At 44.3% G+C, this 21,361-nt stretch overlaps 1 protein-coding gene, 1 long non-coding RNA gene and 1 other non-coding gene across 4 annotated transcripts in view; 2 read left to right on the top strand and 1 right to left on the bottom strand.

Moving 5' to 3' along the window:
- Positions 1-12,543: 12,543 nt before the first annotated feature.
- LOC105870572 (uncharacterized) lies at positions 12,544-18,941 on the top strand. 2 transcript variants are annotated; one of them, XR_001153686.2, is made up of 4 exons: positions 12,544-12,628; positions 14,772-14,857; positions 16,321-16,435; positions 18,832-18,941. It is a non-coding gene; the product is annotated as an uncharacterized LOC105870572 (long non-coding RNA). The 2 variants fall into 2 exon arrangements; XR_012920067.1 differs by lacking the exon at positions 18,832-18,941 and adding an exon at positions 18,201-18,523.
- FSD2 (fibronectin type III and SPRY domain containing 2) overlaps positions 16,312-21,361 on the bottom strand; it is a 38,628-nt gene continuing 33,578 nt past the window's right edge. Inside the window, exon 13 of the mRNA XM_012763225.3 lies at positions 16,312-21,347. Coding sequence (XP_012618679.2) covers positions 21,098-21,347 — 250 coding nt within the window. The 3' untranslated portion in view covers positions 16,312-21,097. The remainder of the gene's footprint in view (positions 21,348-21,361) is intronic.
- Positions 17,572-17,698, top strand: LOC142872223 (small Cajal body-specific RNA 15). Its single transcript, XR_012920438.1, has one exon.

Here is a 21,361-nt window from a genome sequence, read left to right as displayed (position 1 = left end):
CTGCTCAGGGACGGCTCCCGCCCTTAGGAAGGACCCTGCCGCACTGGTGACGGCACAGCCTTCCGCGGGGTGCAGCACACCTGCCCGCCCTCCACCACCCGGCCTCCGCGCAACGACCTCCAGGGGCGCCGCTGGCCCCTGCGCAGAGGGGCCGTGTCCGCAGGCTGGGGGCCTGGGGCGGGAAGGGGTCCCCGCGCCCGAAGACCTCAGAGATCTAAGGACGCTCCCTTTCCTGACCACCTTTCTTATAAAATCTACTTTTCCAGTGGGAAGCCGAGAGGCTTCCTGGAGGTGGTGGCATTTAAGGAAAGGGGGTCCAGGATCGCCGAGAAGCCCTCAGACCTGTGGTCCCCAACCTCCAGGCTGCCGACCGACACTGGTCCGTGGCCTGTTCAGAACCGGCTGCACAGCAGGAGGTGAGCAGCAGGCAAGGGAACCGTGGTCTGTATTTACTGCGGCTCCCAGTCGCTGGCATCACCGCCTGAGCTCAGCCTCCCGTCATATCTGCAGGGGCGCTAGATTCTCATAGGAGCGCGGACCCTACTGAAAACTGCACATGGGAGGGATCTGGGTTGCGGCTCCTTATGAGAATCCAATGCCTGATGATCTGAGGTGGAGCTGAGGCGGTGATGCTGGCGCTGGGGAACAGCTGCAAATACAGATTGTCATTAGCAGAGAGGTTTGACTGCACAATAAACGTGATTGCACTTGAATCATCCTGAAAAACCATCCCCCGACCCATCCATGGAAAAATTGTCTTCCATGAAACCTGTGCCGGGTGCCAAAAAGGTTGGGCACCTCTGCCTTAGAGGCTTAGAGAGATGGAGAACAGAATAGAGAGGGCCGTGAACATCTAATTAAACTTTGGAAAACAGTGTGATGAATCTTTCTGAACCCACCACGTCTATGCCTAGTGCAGGGTCATGTCCGCGTCCCCCAACACCTCGCAAGGAAGGCAAACGGGCTGCTGTGACCATCAGAACTCCTGGGTCATAGAGACCTCTAGTTCAGCTCCCACAGCCTGGGGTACCCCAAGGCCCAGGGAAGGATGGAAAAGTAGTGAACCAGGCTGGGGAAAGAGGTGGGATCTAATTGGGCCCGAGTTTGGGGCATTAGGCAGAGGCCCTAAGGCCTCAGTGTCAATCTGCAGACTGGGATCCCAAAGCCCGCATGGCTAGAGTTAGTGGGCCAGGGCAGGAATGGGCGGGGCCTAAAAAGGCGGAGCTCGGCTCAGCAGGAAGGTTCCATTGCGGGAATGAGAACCCGGCTTGACCAGGCCGAGAAGAGGGCAGCACCCAGGTTTAGAGTTTGGCAGGCTGTATAGTAGGTAGCCTGAGGCCTTCGGGTCTTGGGGTCAAAAGGTTTTCAGAGGGGTGGAACTCAACCAGTGGCAGGTCTACTTGCTTCTGGTGGCTTCGGGCCTGCCAGAGTACAGCCCATCTTGAGTCTGGAGGAACGTGGCCTGTGTGGGGAGGGGAGGGCCTGGATTTTGCAGGAGCATGTGGGTTAGGTGTGTTGGTTAGTCGGCTCCAGAGGTGGGTGGGGTCCTGCATGGGTAGCTGGGCTACCGAGCTCACCGAGCTGCTGGAGCTCTCCTCTATTTGCAGGGAGTCCAGGCCAGGGGCTGGCCGAGCAGGCGCAGTGCAAAGTGCACACAGTCACTGCGTGGGGCGACAGGGTGGTAGGTAGGTCCACGTCCATGGCTTTGCGCACGGGGTGCTCCAGCACCACACGGTCAACGCCGCCTTGTCTGCCTCCCCAGGAGCCCGGCAACGTAGGTGCAGCCCCTGGCCACCTGGATTCTTGCCTGCGGGGCTCGCCAGATGGGTGCGGATCAGAGCCAGGCTTATGTCCTATACCCCGGGATCCTGCACCCTCATTTCTTAACCCTGAGCGCCCCAAAGCCCCTATCTTCAGAGACCTGCACCCCCAGCCCCGGACTGCAGTCTTCATCCAGTGTGCAGCCCACTGGTGGCGAGTGGCTTGTCTGGGCAGCCTCTCTTTGAAGACTCGGGCCTGTGTTTCGGCTGGAGGCACCCACCCTCAAAGTGGATCACTTCTCCGTGGCCGCAGTATACGCCCACGTGGGCCCCAAACCCACGTCCTTTGGGAGACATCAGCCTGAACAGGAAGAGATCTCCCGGCTCGGTTCAGCGACCCCCCAACTCCACAACCTCAAAGTTCTGACCCAGGAAAGCCTCAGAGAGGACGAACTTAACGGTGCTGCCTGCCCTAGTCAGGGCCTGGGAGGAGAAAGTGACCAAACCGCTGTGCATTTGCACAGGCCGCCTGGGATCTTTCTACTGCTCCCAGGGTCAGATGGTCAACCGAGGGGTCAGATGGTCAACCGAGGGGTCAGGGAGACCTGGCTTGGGGCTGAGCCCACGGTGGAATGGCTTTACTGCCACACACTTGCCTCCTGTGCTTAAAAGCGACTCCAGAGACCTGGACAGCCCAGATACATCCTGCCCTGAGACAGCCCTGAACACCACTCAGTTTCCAGCAATGGGTACTTCCTCCCCATCCAACTTTGTCTTCTCATCTCAAATTCCAGCCCTTCATTCTCTTTCCCTCTCCCTGCTCAGATCCCCTTCCTCAGCCATCTCCCATCTTCCCAATCCTGCTAGAGGCCATGCCAGGAATGAGTATCAATCAGCTGATACCTGGGTTGAGCAAAAAACCTGAAGAAACCTGGGTGAGATCTGAACCCAGGACAGGCATCTCCTCTCAAGTCTAGGTGGAGAAAGGCCTGTCCAACAACCTCAGCAGCAAATATTTTTTGAGCAGCTGCTCATTTGATCCTTACTACAATCGCAAGATGGGTACAGTATGCCCATTTTCAGGATAAGGAAACTGAGGTTCACAGAGGTTATACATCACTAGAGTATAGCACAGCTCACATATGACTGCTCGACTGTGTCCCGTTCCCTTTGGACTAAACATCAGTCACCTGTCTTACCTCTTTTCCTTTATAAGAAAATGAGAAATCCATTTAATTCAGGCTTCTCCTATCTTTACTGGGAACAGAGGCTTTTGAGACTTGGGAGGATGGCCCCCATTGCCTGGGAAGGGGACTAAAGGCAGGGCCTGTGGGCACCCGGCTCTCTGAGGCTGGTGGAGGAACTGGGAACAGGAAGTGATCCCTCTCCCCAGGTCTCTGGGATCTTTGTTGGAAGGGAGAGGGGGTGACTTTAAAAGATGTGACTTGGGTAGGAAGGACCCGTATACCAGTGAGGAGGAGGGCTGCCCAAAACCCACAGTGCAGAATGCCAGCCGTTTTGTGGCTCATTGTGTCTCTGCCATCCCTGACCCTTCCCTTCCCTCCTGGCCCCAGTCCATAGTAGCCTCTGCTTATTGCTCAGTGAGTCATTTTCTCAGACTGGGAGCTGTGGAAGACTCAGGTGACCAACTCATCCCAGTCTGCCTGTGACTTTCCATTGTTCTAAAACTGAAAACCTCTCATCCAGGAACCTGGGGGAACCCGGACAGGTAGTTGCCCTGATTCAGGCCTGCCCATTTCCATCTCCCAACATCTCAGAAGGCCGCAGGGAGGACCCAGTCATGTGAATGTCCTTTAGTTTTCGTTCATGCCCTCCTACCACCCACCAGGTAAGGAGGGCACCTTGGGTCCTGCTTCCCTTGGGTCCTCTACCTCCCATACCCACCAAGCAGGGGTTACAGCTGTGCAAGAGGGCAGACTGTTCTGTCCCCTGCTGAGGCGGCAGTCACCCTGCCTGGGGAGAAGACAAGATGAGCTGAGGTCTTCTCCAGTTACCTGGGACATGAAGCTCATCTAGGGGAAAAAAACAAACCCAGCCGTCACCACCTGGCCACTGAGGAAGTGAGGATGGAGGCCACTCTGCCTCTCTCCTGTCTCCCTCAGGCTCTGCACTCTGCCTGCAGGGCTGTTTGTACGTTGGCGCTTGGTTGTGCATTTGGTGTGCCCGTGAGTCTGCACTAGGATGCTGGACCCGGGACTGGGAGACTTAGCCCCATCTGTGCCACCTCTCTATATGGAACATCAAATAAGCCACTTCCTCTCTCTAGGCCTCAACTTCCTCATCTGTGAGCTAGGGACAATAACCTGGGGGGTGGTTGGGAATCACAGGGCCAATGCGAGGCTCTGGGAGCTCTCTGTGGGCTGGGTAAGGCAGAGGAACAAGGTTTGTTTATTTAAGGGCTGCTCCTGAGCTTGCAGATTTGGGTGCTGGGAGGGGGGGTAGGGAGAATACATCTTCCTCAGCTCAGAGGAGAAGAACAATGGGCCCTCAGAAGCTGGCGGCCTCCCTGTGACCCCTGCCCCAGAGCTCTCAGGGAATCACCCAGCTGGAAAGGTGCCAGGGAGCAGGGCACCACTCCCGACTCTCCCTCTGGAAGTTCCCCAGTGCCGGCAGAGGTAGGGGGCACCTTGCCCGCCGTCAGCTGGGCCTCTGCACTGTTAGTCAGGGTCTGAATGAAGAGATGCCCCTTCAGATAGGAGGTCTACGTCCACGCGTGGTGCTCCATCCATAATGACTATTGCCAGAAACTGTGCTAAAGCCCCCCAACCAATAACGTCATGAAGCAGATACTATTATCATTCCCATTTCACAGATGGAGAAACTAAGGCTTGGAGAAGTTGCCAAGGTTACAAGCTCGTAAGTGGCAGAGCCAGGATTCAAGCCTGGGTGGTCTGGCTCGAGTACCCATGTCCCTAGCCACTGTGCAGTACTGCCTCTCTCATGCTGCCAGCACGGGAGGCCCTCTCCCCAGGCCCCACCACCAGGAAGTGCTGACTCCTGCATGCCCCCCTGACCTGGAGAAACAGCCTTCTCCTTGGCTTTCATTGAGCCAAAAGCCATCATTTTCTTTGTAAGCAAAGAAGAGTCAGGCCCTGGAGCTGCAAAAGCCCAGAGGACAGAGCGTCCCAAGCTTGGGGCATCTAGCCTGACAACGCTGCCCACGCCACTGGGGCTCCTCAGGAGGACAAAGTGGTGAAGGTAGCCTTGCAACTGGGTGTGGGGGTGACAGGCCATGCAGGACCTCAACTGGTGGGGTCCTGTCCCCAAGCACAGGCCTGTGGGGCCAGTGTGGCAGCCCTTGGCTATGGCTATGGTCTGGCCTGAACTTCCAACTCATGCCCTCATCCGCCAGTCTAGCCCTTGGACAAAGGGTGCCTCTGTGGAAAGTGAGGCTTTGGGCTCACTGCTCCTAGCTGGCCACCTTCAGCCAAAGTAAGAGTCAGGGCTCCTGCCGGTGTAGAGTAAGCAGTCCCAGCACACCCTGCTTGCGCTCTTCCTTCCCTTACACAGCCTTTGGTTACCCATTCTCTCGGCACAATGATCCCACCTGAATCTGAGCCCCCCACCTGGCAGCTCACCTTGCAGCGGCCACGCCACACTCTTTGCTAGATAGTCTTCTGTGTCCAAAGCAAGGAGGAAAAGCTACCTATCCCTCAGGCAGATAAAAGGGCCAATAGGGAAGCCCTGGGGCCCTTTCGTCACCACTGTCCAGGCCAGTCTGATAGCAGCTCACCCTCCTCCCAGCGGCTCTGGGGGCAGCTGAGAAGCCAGAGTCTGTGAGGCTGGGGTCCAGGACGTCCTCTCTTCCCTCCTCCTGGTGTTCAGCCCCACCCCTGCCCTGCCTGTGTCTGCTCTCTGCACTGGCTCTTCTCCCTCCCTGGCCTCCGGGTGCTCAGACACCTCATCCCCACCAGACCGTGGTCAGAGAACACACAGTGTATGGCTTTAATCTCTTTCGGTTTACTGAGGCTTGCCTTACCGAGTAACATATGGTCTACGCTGGCGAACATATCATGTACGCTTGAAAATCTTTATTTTCCAGATTAGGCTGTAGTGTTCTATAAATATCAATAGATCAAGATGGTTGATAATGTTCATCTACGACTTTACTGATTTTTTTTGTACAGATTTTCCATCTTCTTTGCCAGATATAACCATTGTTTTACTGTGCTTTTCATATTTTTCATCCCTGTCCATATATCCCTAAATAATATTTATTTGTTTATATATTTATTTATTTATGAGATGAGTCTTGCTCTGTCACCCAGGCTAGAGTGCCGTGGCATCAGCCTAGCTCACAGCAACCTCAGACTCCTACTTTGGCCTCCCAACTGGGACTACAGGCATCTGCCATCATGCCTGGCTCATTTTTCTATTTTTAGTGGAGACAGGGTCTTTATCTTGCTCAGGCTGGTCTTGAACTCCTGAGCTCAAGTGATGCTCCCACCTTGGCTTCCCAGAGTGCTAGGATTATAGGCATGAGCCACCACCCCTAGTCTGGAGTCGTGATTTAACTCTTTTTTATGATGATTGTGTTTAAATTTCACCTTTATTATTACGGTGAATTCCTTAGTCCTTGGATGTAGTCTTCTAAGGTATGACTCTTAGGGAATTTCAGTGGCTAGCCCAAGGCATTTACCAAACCCTTTTAAATGTGTGGAAATTAAACTACAAATTCTGTCTCCTTTGGAGTAGGCAGCAGCTGAAATACCTGCTCTTTTTTCCCTGCCCTTCAGCTATTGCTTTCTACTGAGCTCCTTGGAGTCTCACCCAGTGGATCTGCAGTAAGGGGGTGTTCAAGGATTTGAAGGGATTTCTTGTGTAGATTTTGGAGATCCCATCTCTGAGGATCCCTCCTTTCTGGGATACCCTCCATCAATTTACAGTTGCTCTAGAAACCCTGAACTTTATCTACTGAAATCTAAGCCAAGAAGTCTGTGGCTTTCTACATGAGTTCCAGTGCCCCACTCTGTGAAGAATGTGGGGTTCCCTAAGGGGAAGCTTTGGGTACGTGGACCTCACTCAGTGTAATTCTCTTCTTTCAAGGGCCAAATCTCCAGGGGAAGAGGGTACCTCCAGAGAGGACTCTGATCAACAGTCTCCACAGTAGGTTAATTTGTATGTTGAGGTTGTTCATGATTGAAATTAAAAATTATCTAACTTCCTCCCTGTGTTGTAAGTCAGCAGTCATCTAGTTACCCAAAGTTCCAGGTAGATTTTCCTTCCAGAGGAAAATGACTTACTTAAAATGTTTGAATATTCCAAATCTCTTCTCTCTTCTGGTTATATTTATAAGTTAATTCATTTATAGTCTAGAATTTTCATGCTTCTCTTGCCAAATTGGTTAGCTCAAATCAATTTCTCAAAATAAAATCCCCTCTAAATATTGTAAACTTTGAGCTTCTCGACCTCAAAATGCTGAAAGCTGGACTTCACACTTCAGCAGAGAAACTGTTAAATACCTCCAGGGTGGGGAATCTTTTCATGTTGGAAGGCCACATTAATTTAACTGTCATCAAATAAGGCTCCATTCAAGAAACTTCAATTAGATATAATAAAAAATGTATATATTTTGTAAAAATATAATGAGTACGTACTTAGTAATTTCAAAAAATGAAAACTATTTGTTAATTTTAAAGTTAACTAACCTTTTAATGACTTCATTTGTGTCTGCTTTTTATCAGATAGCATTTGAATATTGCAGCACGGAGGTCCGCAGTTTCAGTTGATCTCCTAGATGGGTATCAGTCATTTGTGACCTTAAGGATGTCTTGATTTGGATTTAGTAGGAGAATGTAGATTCACAGCAGTAGGTGGTTGAAAAGCAAGAAAGAATTTTTCAGGTATGTTGCTGAAGACATGGGTATTCTACTGCACTTTTCCATTGTATCTTTCTTAGCATCAAACAATGACTTTAAAATGTCACCTACTGAGAGCTCAGTCAATTCCATCTGTAGTTCTTTAGGTGCCTTGGTGATATTGACTAGATGAGGCTGAAATGCTAATTTGAGTGTGGTGTCATGATTCTCAAAGTCAGTGAACCTTTAGTTGTATTCTCCAATTAATAGATCTGTAACAGCTGTGTATTCTTCAAATAATATACAGATATCATCCTACTCATCAATGACCTTTGCTAACTAGGGAAAATATTCATCCAAAATTTCCTTTTGAAGAAGTGTTTTGAAAAATACATAGCTTTTCTCAAAATGCTTGGATTTTTGGCCACATATCATATATAGACTTAGTTTTACCTTGCAAATAAATATTCAAGTTGTTTTGATTTGACATGGTATCATACAGAAATACTGCATTCCTATAGAAATCTTCTTTCAATAATTTACATTGCTGATTCTGTTCTTCAGAAAATTTAAGTATGTGTTTTTGCAGAAATAAAACTTTGGCTAACACCTGTTCCTGCAATAGCCTAAACACTTTAGAATGATATGGGAAATCCACACTGAATAACTCATCCTTCAACTTCAGCATGTTAAAAAACTGATAATGCCATGTATAGTTTTTGCAGAGTGTCACTTAAAATAGTAGCTTTAGCACAGAGATTTTGCTGATGCAGGAAAAAATGAAAACAAATGAGAGAATCTGAATCTGTTAATATTTTTTTATCTGTGCAATAAACCCTTCATGTTTTCCTGTCATGGAAGGCACACCTTCTGTATATATGTCACTAAATTTACCAAATTCAGTCCAACTTCATGATATTTGTCTTGAAAGTTGTTTAAGATATCTATTCCCCATGTTCTGTTCACAAGAATGCCCAAAGCAAGTAACTCTTCACAGCAAAGAAAATCTTCTGTTATGACCCAAATGAAACATAAAACCTGCACTAAGTCAGTAGTATCAGTTGAATCATCCAAAGCAATTGAATAATGTAATATATAGTTTCCTTTTGAAATATTGTATGAAGTTGTTAAGTTCAAGGTTAATTCATACTGTCAATCAGTTAGGGTTTACCTTGAAAGAGGCAGCTGTTTGTACTTCGAAATGTTATTGGAGTCTAAGCATCCCACAACTTTAACAATACATTCTTTCAGAATTTCTACATCACTGAATGGTTTCCCTTTTTTTCCTGAGCATATAAGCTACTTTATAAGTTGCTTCAATGACATTATTTCCAGGTCTTATTGCTGCTTGAAACAATTGTCTTTTGCTTTTTTGGTTTTCATCTTTTAATTTCTGCAGTACAACCTTTCATGCCTCTCCCTCTAATTTAAAATACCTGTGGTCCTTATGACTATTATTATATAATGCTGATGAGCACTAAATTTCTTTAAGGTTGATATTACAGTATTACAAAGTAAGCAAATCATCTTATCTTTAGGATAAACAAGATAATATTGCAATTGCCAATCCTCAATTTAAAAAATCTGTTTTCTTCCTTCAGCGTTCTCTTGGTCTTTTTTGACATGATGGGCTGTTAAGCAGACAGAATTAAAAAATACTGTTGAGCTGTGCAACTATTCACATATTCCACTTCAAACAGAAACACAGTGAGTGCATCATTGCCAAAAGTTGATAACAGACTGACATACTCGACCCCCATAAACTCTCACCAACCAGCCTCATACAGTAGTGGGGCCACTCAGGTGGGGGAAGTTAGAACTAAATCATGAGTGTAGCAGCTGTCAATTTAGCCCTTATGGCTTACTAATGTTCTAATTGTGCCAGTCAATCTGGCAAAACTTATTTTAAATACATCCATTTTAAAAGTAAAATAAAAATATAAAAGATAAGCAAAAATGTATTAATAAAAATAAAAGGATTTGTTCTGGAAAATTTGGATTCAGTCAAAAGGCTACACTTCACAGGTTCCCCACCCCTGAACTACCTCCTCTGTTGGGCACTGATTCGAGTGGTCAGCCTAGTATTCACTGACCACACATATATCATGCAGCATAACTCCCCTGTCAGAGATAATGGGGTTCTATGGAGTATTATAAATGAATAGCAATATTGAAATAAGCTTTTGAAATCCTACTGAATGAACAAACAAGTGTATAAAATTGATCACATGTAAAATAAATACCTGAACCTTAAAGTAGTTGGTATTAATTTAATGGCATTGTGGATAGGAAAATTTTAATTCCTTTTACAATACCTTAACGCTGATTTAGTAACAAAGGAGTATTTTTACACAAAAAGAAAACTCTAGAAAACAGTAAGCCAGGCCGGGCGCGGTGGCTCATACCTGTAATCCTCACACTCTGGGAGGCTGAGGTAGGAGGATCGTTCAAAATCATGAGTTCAAAACCAGCCTGAGCAAGAGCGAGACCCCGTCTCTACAAAAAATAGAAAGAAATTAATTGACCAACTAAAAATAAACAGAAAAAATTAGTTGGGGATGGTGGTGCATGCCTGTAGTCCCAGCTACTCGGGAGGGTGAGACAGAAGGATCGCTTGAGCCCAGGAGCTTGAGGTTGCTGTGAGCTAGGCTGACACCGGGGCAACAGAGTAAGACTCTGTCTCAAAAAAAGAAAAGAAAACAGTAAGCCTTCTTGGGAAGATAAGAAAGAAAAGCTGCATTCTCACTAATGTTGATTCTTCACTGAGGCAAAAAACAAAAAAAGAATAAAAAAAAAAAAGGAAGGAAAGCTGCAGAACTTATAGTCCAGGTCCTGGATTTTACAGTCAGGATGACTTAGCCTCATATAGCAACCTCATTCCATAATCTTCCACAAAATTAGCAACAAAATCAGGCATGTCAAGTCTTTGTTGCTTGGGAGAACAGCTGCCAGAGAAACACCCTAGAGGTTAAACATGGATAGATGCAGGAAAAGCATCAATTGATCACCGTGTACTCCTTACTTTCGCCTACATTCCTAACCCATCTCTCATGGCCTGTCATCATTACTCCCCTTTTACTTCTCACTTAAGACTCTTAGGCCACATGCTGAATGATAATAAAAAGATTGTACATCTTATCTCATACTGCTGTAACACAATCCCATATACTGGTTGGCTTAAACAACAAACATTTATTCTCACAGTTCTGGAGGCTGGAAAGTTCGAGATCAAGGCGTTGGTAGATTTGGTTCCTGGGGAGGGTCCTCTTCCAGGCTTGCTGAAGGCTGCCTTCTTGCCATGTCCTCACAGGGCAGGGAGAAAGAGAGAGAAGCTAGCTCTCTGGTGTCTCCTATTTCAAAGGCACTAAAAGTATTGTAAGGACCCCACCTTATGACCTCATCTAAACCTAATTACCTCCCAAAGTTTCCATCTTCAAATACCATCACACTGGGGGGTGGGAATTCAACATTGAATTGGGGAGAGGGAGCACAATTCAATTCATAGCATTGTATCTATTCATCAGTTTCTCTTCTTAGAATAGTAGTAATAAATACAATCTGAGAGCTTGCTAGGTGCTAGTATTGTGTCACATGGTTACATGGATAGTTTCAGTTAGACATCATTATATTGTAGTTGAGGGAACTGAGTCTAGTTCATTCACTAGACTAAGGTTACAATCAGTAAATTGTTGTAGAACTAGGATTTGAGCCCAGGCAGTCTGACTATAAATCTCAAACTCTAAATCCCCACCCTACACTGCCTCAACCAGAGGAAAAATCATTTTGAAATCTAATGAACTGAGTTCAGGAATTTGTTGTTTTAATTGTTATACTTTTATGGACTGGGTAGAGAAGGGCTCCAAATATTAAAGCAATTCTTTTGATAACTACTCATGAAAAAATCAGCCAGACAAGAAATGTTTACAGTAGAAGGCTAAAAACAAACAAAACTTTGGAAACCATAAAAAGCCAGTTTGAAAGGAGTAACTCCTTGAGTGTCAATAACATGAAACATCCCTCCTAGGAAGCAAACAAAAGTGATGACCTGTCAAATTAGAAGAAAAATGAAAAAGTTCCAGTGAGGGTCTGGGGAAGTGGCACCGTCAAACACTGCTGGTGAATTTGCACCTCTTCTGAAGAGGAAATTTGGAAATATCTATGTAAACTTTCAAAAAACTTATTCTTTTGACCAAATAATTTAAAGCTCAGTACTAATTCTAAGAAAGTCAAGATGTATGCAAAATTTTGTGTACAAGAATAGTCACTATATTGCTTCAAAAATAAATTATATATGTCCTGGTTATTAAAAATATGCTAATTGTAAAAGAGTTAAGAAGACAGAGATTTCTATAGAAATAAAAATAAAGAACTTAGGATATTATCTCTCAGATCTAACCATTGTTATAATTGGATTCCCTTCCCTCCTCAGTCATGTATATATAATTTATACTTTTAGAACTCAGTTTTGTAACATGCATTTTTAAACATACTTCTCTTACCCAGTTATTAATGCCCAAAATACATATTTACACCATTTTTAATGAATGCCTAGTATTCTACTGTATGAATAGACCATAATTTAACCTGTGAACTCTTTTATTTTTTTGAAACAGAGTCTTGTTCTGTTGCTCCAGCTAGGGTGCAGTGGCATCATCACGGCTCAGTGCAACCTGAAACTCCTGGGCTCAAGCGATCCTCCTGCCTCAGACTCCTGAGTAGCTGGGACTATAGGTGCACACCACCATGCCCTGCTAATTATTCTATTTTTTTGTAGAAACGGGGTCTTGCTCTTACTCAGGCTGGTCTTGAACTCTTAAACTCAAGCGAGCCCTCCTGCCTGCCTACTCCCGTCCTAGCAGGCACTGAGTCAACCCCTCGGAAGTGGCATCAACCTGTGCACTGTTCCGAGCCTGCGCGCTGCGCCTTGGCGCGCCTCATTACGTCCGGCCGTCGCGTAGAGGCGGGACTTCCCCCCCACGCCCAGGAAACCGGAAGGGCTGTTTTCCGCCGGAAGGACTGAGTCCTTGCGGAGAAGATCGGACCTCAAAGGTTGGCTCCCTTGTGTCGGGTAGAGTAAGGCTTGTCTCTGACCACCCTGCGCCGCGGGTGACTGCAGCGTCCTAGTAGGCAGGCTGGCGTGTCGGGTTTCAGAGATGCGGCAGGGAACGGGGGTAAAAGCGACAGGTTGGTGTATCTATCGCGGGGTCGGCGACATGGGCCTTATTCCTGGTTCACTGTGCTTAGCTTTCGCGACCTCGTTTGAAAAGCGAGTTTGGTAGCCTCCGGAGCTTCAGTGGGTATTAATGTGGAAGGGACAAATACGCACACGGAGGAAAGTTTTAAGAAAAGGAATTGCAATTTTCACATAGGTGATGCTGTCCTGTGTCGCATAAGCGCTTAGGCCTGTGCAAATCCAGACATTCTGAAGCGGTGATTCCTGCTTGAGGCAGCAGCCCTTGTTGCATTAATTTTAAAACACACACGGAGTTGGTCGTTTTTAAGCTTCCTGAACCTGCCAGCAAAATCATTTGGTGTCAGAGGTGGAACAAAGCCATCTTGGTCATCCGCTTAGTTTCAGCTTAAACTGAAGGATAGTGAAAGAGAGGCTGAGAGTCACACAGCTAATTTAGTGACAGAGTGGGGACTAAAAGCGCTGTTTCTTCGTTTCCAGCCTGGAATTCTTTCTTCTATCCCATAGTATCTCTTTGGATTGTGAAACAATTTGTCTTTTGGGGGCAGGAGGTGAGGAGGAGTGAAGTGGATGGTGACAGACGTTTAGATACAGTATGAATCCATCAAAGGCAAAGTCAGTGTGTGTCAGGACTTAGAACTGTCAGTCATCTACATTTTCCATGCTCCATAACTGCAGATGAGTCTGTCATGTCGCTTCTGTCATTTCCCATTGGGCATCACATATGGTGAAGATGGAACTTTCATTACCTGATACATACCTTTACACAGAATGGCTTGGGGTTCATTAAACAAGATACGTGCTCACCCTAGAAGACTTAGGTCTGATTACTTACCTGAGCTCTCACTATGCTTATATGCTGTAATAACTCCAAAGTTATTCAAACTCCAAGTTTATCCAAAACTATCTGAATCAAAAACCGCCTATAGAGAACTTGTAAGTTGCCCACAAGTCCAGGTGAGATGCTGTAGAGTGCACTGCAGTCAAACCTTAGCTGTCTTAAGTAATAATACATTTGGTGTTTGTGCTTTTTAAATGCACTGTGCATTACTGCTATCATCTTGCTCATGTCATGAAATGGACATGTGTTGTCGGAAAAGAGCAAGCCTGTGAAGAACGTAAGCGACCCTAAGAGGTACAGAAAACAACTGGTACATTAGCAAATATTGAAAAACTGTTGGCATCACATGGGGGAAATCTTAAGACTGATCAACTAGATATTGTAGGGGAGCCATGAATATATAAACAATTTTCAAACGTTTTGGTCTCAAGACTCCCTTTAAAATTATTGAGAGGCTGGAAGCAGTGGCTCATGCCTGTAATATCAACATTTTGGGAGGCTGAGGCAGGAGGATTGCTTGAGGCCAGGAGTTTGAGACTGGGCTGGGCAACATATTGAGACCTCATCTCTACAAAAAATAAGAAAAATTAGCCAGGTGTGGTGGTGTGCACCTGTAATCCTAGCTGCTCAGGAGGCTGAGGCAAGAAGATTGTCCCCAGGAGTTCAAGGCTGCAGTAAGCTATGATTGTGCCACTGCACTCCAGCCTGGTTGACAGACTGAGACGCTGTCTCATTAAAAAGAAAATTGAGGTCTCCAAAGAGCTTTTATTTATGTAGGTTATTTATAAAAATATTTATGGTACTAGAAATTAAAAACTGAGAAATATTTTTAAACACATGAATACACAAGCATACACTCCATTAGTTGTCATAGTGATGAATGTCCTCTGGTTAAACTCCATTGTTCACTCATGGTATGAGAGGGAGAAGGGCAAATAATGTCTTAATAATATTATGAAGATAGTATTGTCCTCACTATATCCTGAAAGGCTCTCAGAGGCCCCCACAGGCTCCACATTTTGAGAACAATTGTTCTGTGCAAATGTTTTAAAGAAATTTTAGATTATATAGACAAAAATGATTGCTATTGCAAGGGATCATGACATGAGCAGAAGTATCACTTTAGAAATGCAATAACAAGCACAATCTTGTATTTCCAGGAGCTGTATAATTCCAGGCACAGGGAACACAAACAGATGTCCAGTTTGTCTTGTTTTCATCCAGTTGCATTTCTTTTTCTTAAGAGGTAAGGTCTCACTCTGTTGTCCACGATGCAGTGTAGTGGTACAATCATAGGTCACAATAACCTCAAACTCCTGGGCTCAAGTGATCTTTCCACCTTGGCCTCTCAAAGTGCTGGCATTACAGGCATAAGCCACTGTATCTGGCCCTATTGCTTTTTTATACGGCTTCTGACAGTGGTTTGGGACAACTAGAGAATCAAGGGCTAAGAAGAGAAGACTCGACTAGTTCCGTTGAATTTGAACATGCACAAGCCACAAAGCAGTCTGTTTTACTCACTCCCTGGGCCAATTAAATCACCTTCCCCTACCAGAAATCTCAGTGTGTTATAGCGTCCAGCTTCCATCTCCTTTTTCTCTCTTCCAGACTCATGACTTTTCAGTGGGTAAGTTATTGCATAGAAAAATGTCCACTACTGAGTTATACTTGTTACATAAAGAGGTAAATAGTGTTTAAAATACCTTAATTTTATGTGGAAATCCTTGGTAGACAAGTAGATATGTCGTTATTTGGGAAATTGGCTTGAGGTCCTTTGAAAGACTGGGAACATATATTTGTATTTAAAATAATGGAACATGAGATCCCATTAGCTGAAAATTCTATGCAGGGGATGGATTGCCTTAAAATTAAAAAAAAAAAAAAAAAAAAAAAAAAAAAAGAAAATTCTAGCCATCCATCACCTTTTTAGAAAAGGATGAGATTTTAGTAATAGGGGGTGCCTCCATCTTCTTTTTACCTTATAGATAGTGTATATATAAATTTGGCCAAAGTTATTTGGGGGAGAGGGACTTTTGTTAGGTACTGAGCTACTTTAATTGTTGCTTTCTATTACATGTGAGGGAGTCTCTCCCATAAAATGATTTTTAAAGACACTTGACATTTGAGAAGGAATCACTTGTGATCTGTATAAGCCCCTAAGTTTGTCATTACCTTTATAGCATATAATTTTCTCCATAAAGTTTTAGATTCTAAAACTAGCAGACGGCAACATAGATGTTGTGCTATAAATATAAGATTGACAGTTAAGCTTACTCAGTGGCCAAGGATGCAGCTTCCACTCACCAGCGTACATGAACCAAATTTATAACTCAGAACGTTTAAAATACACGTTATAGATCTTTGCGCTCTTCTAAGATTGGTGAAAGCTACAATAAATATGAAATGTGAGTGTCAAAGGTCTCTTGCAGCGATGGAAGGAATATTCTAAACCACATCCATCTATCCCACCTCCCAGATTCTTCTACACTCCCTCTCACTCTTCCCAGATTAGAAGTCACCACAGAGCACTGTTGCTAACAGTGTCAGATCCCTCAGGTGTACTGGGACAGAAGAAAGGTTGATGTTTTTGGTTCATATTTCTAACCTTCCCCTCTGTCCACCAAGCAAACAAAAATTTGAAAGCTGCTTTGCTTTCTAGTGAAGGGGCTTTTCCTTTGATTTAAAAGGTAATTTGATGTCTCTTTTCAGGTATATGAGCTCCCTGAAAATACAAAGCACTTGTTTCCATGTTCTGATCATTCAGAGATTATGAAGGCACAGTGCCTACCTTTGGTTTGCTTGCAGTGAGGTGGAGCAGGCACAGGTCAGTGGTCACAGTATATCTACTTATGTATGCTAAAAGAGGTGAGTGTGTGGCACTTAACTCGGCTTGGGAGAGAGAAGAATTAGGCAGTGCTTCCAAGAGGTGATTTTTTGAAAAGCTATATAGGCATAAGGTGGACAAGGAAGGGGAGGTCCATTTCAGGTACCCAGGAATTGTGGCTGGCTTATAAATTGTAAATGGTACAAAAGACAGTACCAAATATTCTACACCTGTCTCCAGAGTACTGTCCTTATTTTTAGATAGTGCTTCTTGTTTTTTCTTCTCTCTGCCCCTCTCCCCTTCATTAGATGGATGTTCAAAAGGAAGTATGAGGGGGCAGAATAATAGGTTTACCAACAAGCAATGTTTATACCCAGTAAGTCTGCCTCTAAAAGTTGTGTTCCTCCTTTGTTAAAATGCACAGCTGGGAAACCTGAATTTTGTTAGTTGAGTACTTTCCCAGAGAATGGATTATATTCCTGTCTCCAGTCCAACCTGTTTGAAGTTAACGGTGTCTTTTAAACTCGTTTCAAGGAAGAGACCCACATTTAGGCTTAGGAAAGAATGGGAGAGACAGCAAGATTAGAATCCAAGTTGAGACTACAAAAACACCTTTATTAGCTGTATCTGAGTGATTACATTTTGTTTGGATCAGCTGTAAGCTGTTTAATTTGTGCAGTTCAAATAAATGATAGTTTAATTCCACTGATTTGAGTAAGTGAAAATAGAACAGAAAAACTGCTTCCATTACAGTCTGGGAAAGTGAAGAAAAAACAATCAGTGAGTTGGGCTTTTTTTCTGGGGTTGGCAATAGCAGAAAACAATCAGTGAAGCAGTCAGACATGATATACTTGAAAAGAACCAGCAACTCAAAAATTTAGGGGCAGTTGTTGTGCCAAGGTCACAGTCACACTATTTCCAGGACACTTCTTAGTGGCAGAGATGCTGACCTGGGGTCTTATTTTCCAATAGCAGACTCTTATCTTGCATTTAGATTAATTAACCATTGGTTATAATGAAGCAAATGTATGTAAAGAATTCAAATCTCTTAAAGCTTGAAATTAGAAATGATCTTTCTTTTAACATCTTGTTATATTGAAAGACCATGTTTTAAAGTTGGACTTGGTCATATTCTCCTGGAGACTAAGAAAACAGAGTCCTTGAAGTCAAGCCGACTCTGCCTTTAGCCTCCTAAATGAAAAGGTAGATAGAACAGGTCTTGTTTGCAAAATAAATTCAAGACCTACTTATCTACCGACAGTAATTATATACTTTCTATTTCCATTGAAAATAGGAATAATGAGTTTATAGATAAGAAAGGTAGAGAAAGACATAGTGAACACGTGAGAATCTTTACTAATTGAGAGGAAGGTGACTAGAAATTAGAGAAGTTGTTTTGGTAAGTTGAGGAGAGAGGACTCTTTATGTAGTGCAGGCTTTGTAGAATCCAAAAAGTTTTCTAATAACTGAACCTTTTTGCATAGAGACCAATATAGTCTCATTTACAGAATGCCAAATCACAGTCAGTTGTGCTGTGGGCATCTTCCAGTGTATGAGTTATATAAAGTTGTGTGTTGTTTGTTTTTGGGTTTTTTTTGAGACAGTGTCTTGCTTTGCTGCATGAGATTGAGGGCTGTAGTATGATCATAGCTCACAGCAACCTCAAACTCCTGGGCTCAAGTGATCCTCCTGCCTTAGCCTCCCATGTAGCTGGGACTACAGGCACACACCACCATGACCAGCTAATTTTTCTGTTTTTTTATAGAGCCCTGTGGATTGCTATGTTGCTCAGGCTGGTCTTAAACTCCTGACCTCAAGCAATCCTCCTGTCCCTGGCCTCCCAAAGTACGAGGATTACAAGCATGAGCCACCACACTCAGCCAAGATTGTGATTTTAACACCTTTTGAAGAATTGGAAGTATTAAGAAAAAGGCCCCCCTGCCCATGCATTTGCTCTGCTTTATACTGATGACCAAGTACATGCTTCAGAAATCTTTTATTAGATATATACATGTGATTGTGTATTATTTGAACCAGCAGGAAGTTGATTATTAAACTTTTCTAAATAAAGGACAATTTTATCAGAAACCAGTGTAATTTTATTTAACCAACTTTCCAATTCTTCTGATAGAGTGCCTTCAATTCTAACTACTGTGTTCTGCATTACTAAGCACATGTTAGTTTAAATCAAGATTCTGTGGTGGTTTTATTTCTTTCCCCTTTGTTAAGGTGGGGAGGCCAAAGCTTATGTTAATGACTTGCTCAAGGGTTATCAAGTGATGCAGGTAAAGCTGAGGAAAGAACAGATTTTGATATATTTTAACTGCCCAGTATTGGGGATTGCGCCTACAATGATCTAAGTTTTAAAAAATCTTTTCTGTTTTGTTTTTTAACAGATTTATCAGCAGGTTGCAGGTGAACATGGCCTTGAGGTAAACCCTGCCCTTTATTGAAATTTAGTTTCAGCAGATTATTCATGGTATTTTAAGGAATTTGAATATTTCACAAAAAAACAAAAGTTCCATTTGGTTCTGTTCTAGACTTATTTTTTCTTCTAAATAAATGAGAAAGATGTTTCCACAAAGGTTCTTTATGCTGAATAATTGCAATGCTTGGTCATCTGCCTTGTGTAAGTGGATTTTAAATGTCAAAGACAATTCTAGACACTTCTTTCTTGGTCAAATAAAAATCTTACCAAAACCTTACAAGGGTCCAGTTTTTATCCATTTATCCACATTAATATTAACATGTGAAGTACTCCATAAAGCCTGTTAGAACCCTGAATTCAAACTTGCCTTCTGTGTGAATCCTATTTCCTACTTGGCAGGTTCTATTTCAGTAGCTGAGAACATTTTTGAGTATACACATACATATAATCGTTCATAACTTGAACCGTTTTGTGTTTACATCTGCTGTACCTTATTTCAGGGCAAGTGACCCAGCTTGGCAGAGCAGGTGTGTGTGGGGGTGGGGTGGGCGGGTCGTGTAATGAGCTATTGTCAGCATGACTTGTTAATTCAGGAACCTGAGCTGCTGTTTGTATCAGTGGGCAGAGTTCAGGAGGAGGTGAGAAGTGTTCAGTGTGTTAGATTGTACATGTACCGGAAAACAGGAAAGTTTTAAAGCGAAAGACTTTTCCAGCTAACACAAAACGTTAAGTGATGAGATGAGGGCATCTCTGGGTTTAGAGAGGCATCCATGCGGCATGATACAGAATTGTCTCTGATAATTGGTTCACAAATGAGCTCTGTGTTGACTCACAAGCTTTGAAAATGCTGCTTGTGCAGAGCTTACATGGTAGCTGGAAATTGGAAGTGGAGAACCAGGAGTGCAGCCGATGGAGTTGGGCATCGAGGTCACAGAATGGCAGGGGGCAGTGAGGCAGGATGCCTTAGGGCTGCTGGCTAAACACCACTCTTCCCATCAGCACTCAACTGTGCCCTTTAGGGGGCTGATTGTTTTTAAAAAATTGTTGTGCACTTGCACTATACCATATATTGTTAGGTGGTCTGAGTGTGTCAGTAAGTCTCCCAGACCTGTGCGACAAGTATTTTTCTTTTGTTTAAAGGGAAACAGCAGCTCTGGAAGATAAAGTGACTTTTCCAGGGTCATAAGGCAAAGTAGCTACAAAGTAGCAATTAAACAGGTCTTCTCATTTCAAATCTGGTTCTTTTTACATTGCAGGACAGTTTATAGAATCAGCTGTAACTAATGTTTTTTCTATTTTATCTCCATCTGTTCCCCCCTCCTCAACACACACAACAGAAGCACCACATTTATGTGTGTGCTGCTTGTAGTAGTAGTGTCCCATGTTTCCCCATCTTGCCGTCAAGCCACAGACGCCCTTCTGTTCCTTCATGCTGCCTCCCCTCTGGGTTTTTCCTCTTCAGGCCATAGGTCCTTTGCTACAGTTTTGACAGAGCCCTGCATCCTTCACATGGAGAGCAGTGAGAGGCCACACAGCAGTGGCTGGATGAAGAAGATTCTCAACAAATTTATTCAACAAATACTTGGTGTCAGCTGTTATATGTTAGCCCTTGGGGATCAAGGGGTGAACAAAACAGGTACTATCCCTGCTTTCATGGAAGTAGGCATTACAGAGGGAATTTCAAACCTGGAGAGCAGCGTGAGCACTATGAAGGAGCGGAAAGAGTGCGCAGTGGGGGCATGTCACCACAGCGCTGATCACTGTCAGGCAGACAGGAGGGGAGGAGGCATTGGGAAGGGGACATGGCGTCCCTGCTTCTCTGGGCTGCCTCTTACCTGCTCAAGTCTGTTCTGACTCGTGAAATGTGAGTGTACTGGCTGCTGGAGCCAGTAAGACTTCCCTCCCCTTCCCCAAGCTCTGCAGGCCTTGCAGACTCAGGAGACTTTACATATACACAAGTAGACAAATACAATTTGCCAACTTGAAATCGAGTTTTGAGTTTAGTCTGAGCCCTCATTTTGTAGCTGGGCCTGGTAATGGCTACCCTAGCGTCACACAGGTAGCAGTGCACAGGGCTAGAATCCAGGTCAGGTGAAATGAGAGCCAGCACTCTAGTCTGCCAGGTAATGACATGAGCCATAAACTGTGCTGGGCACGTGGTGCTTGAATGCCAAGTTCTGCCAGCTGAGAGGGGTAGGTATACAAGAGAGACAGGAAACTGGACATCAGAATGGTCAGAAAGTGACATGCTTTGGCATTGAAATGCCATTATGTATCTTTAGACACCCGGGCTTTTCCAAAGAAAAACAGGGATGTACCAATTGGTGAAGCTGACATTTGAATGTGTATAGATGCTGAGAAATGTCCACATTGAAAAATGACAACTTTGAATTTTCATAGTCTAACAGAATGCCAATCTTCTTTGGCGGAACTGTTATTCTTATATCTGGAGTTGTTCTGTTGTGCAGAAATTCATACTTATGCCTGAAAATCAAATG

This window comes from Microcebus murinus, chromosome 7 (assembly GCF_040939455.1).
Source record: "Microcebus murinus isolate Inina chromosome 7, M.murinus_Inina_mat1.0, whole genome shotgun sequence".
NCBI classification, from domain to species: domain Eukaryota; kingdom Metazoa; phylum Chordata; class Mammalia; order Primates; family Cheirogaleidae; genus Microcebus; species Microcebus murinus.
The sequence above is the reverse complement of the archived record's forward strand: the minus strand, read 5'-3'. Positions and strand labels throughout refer to the sequence as shown.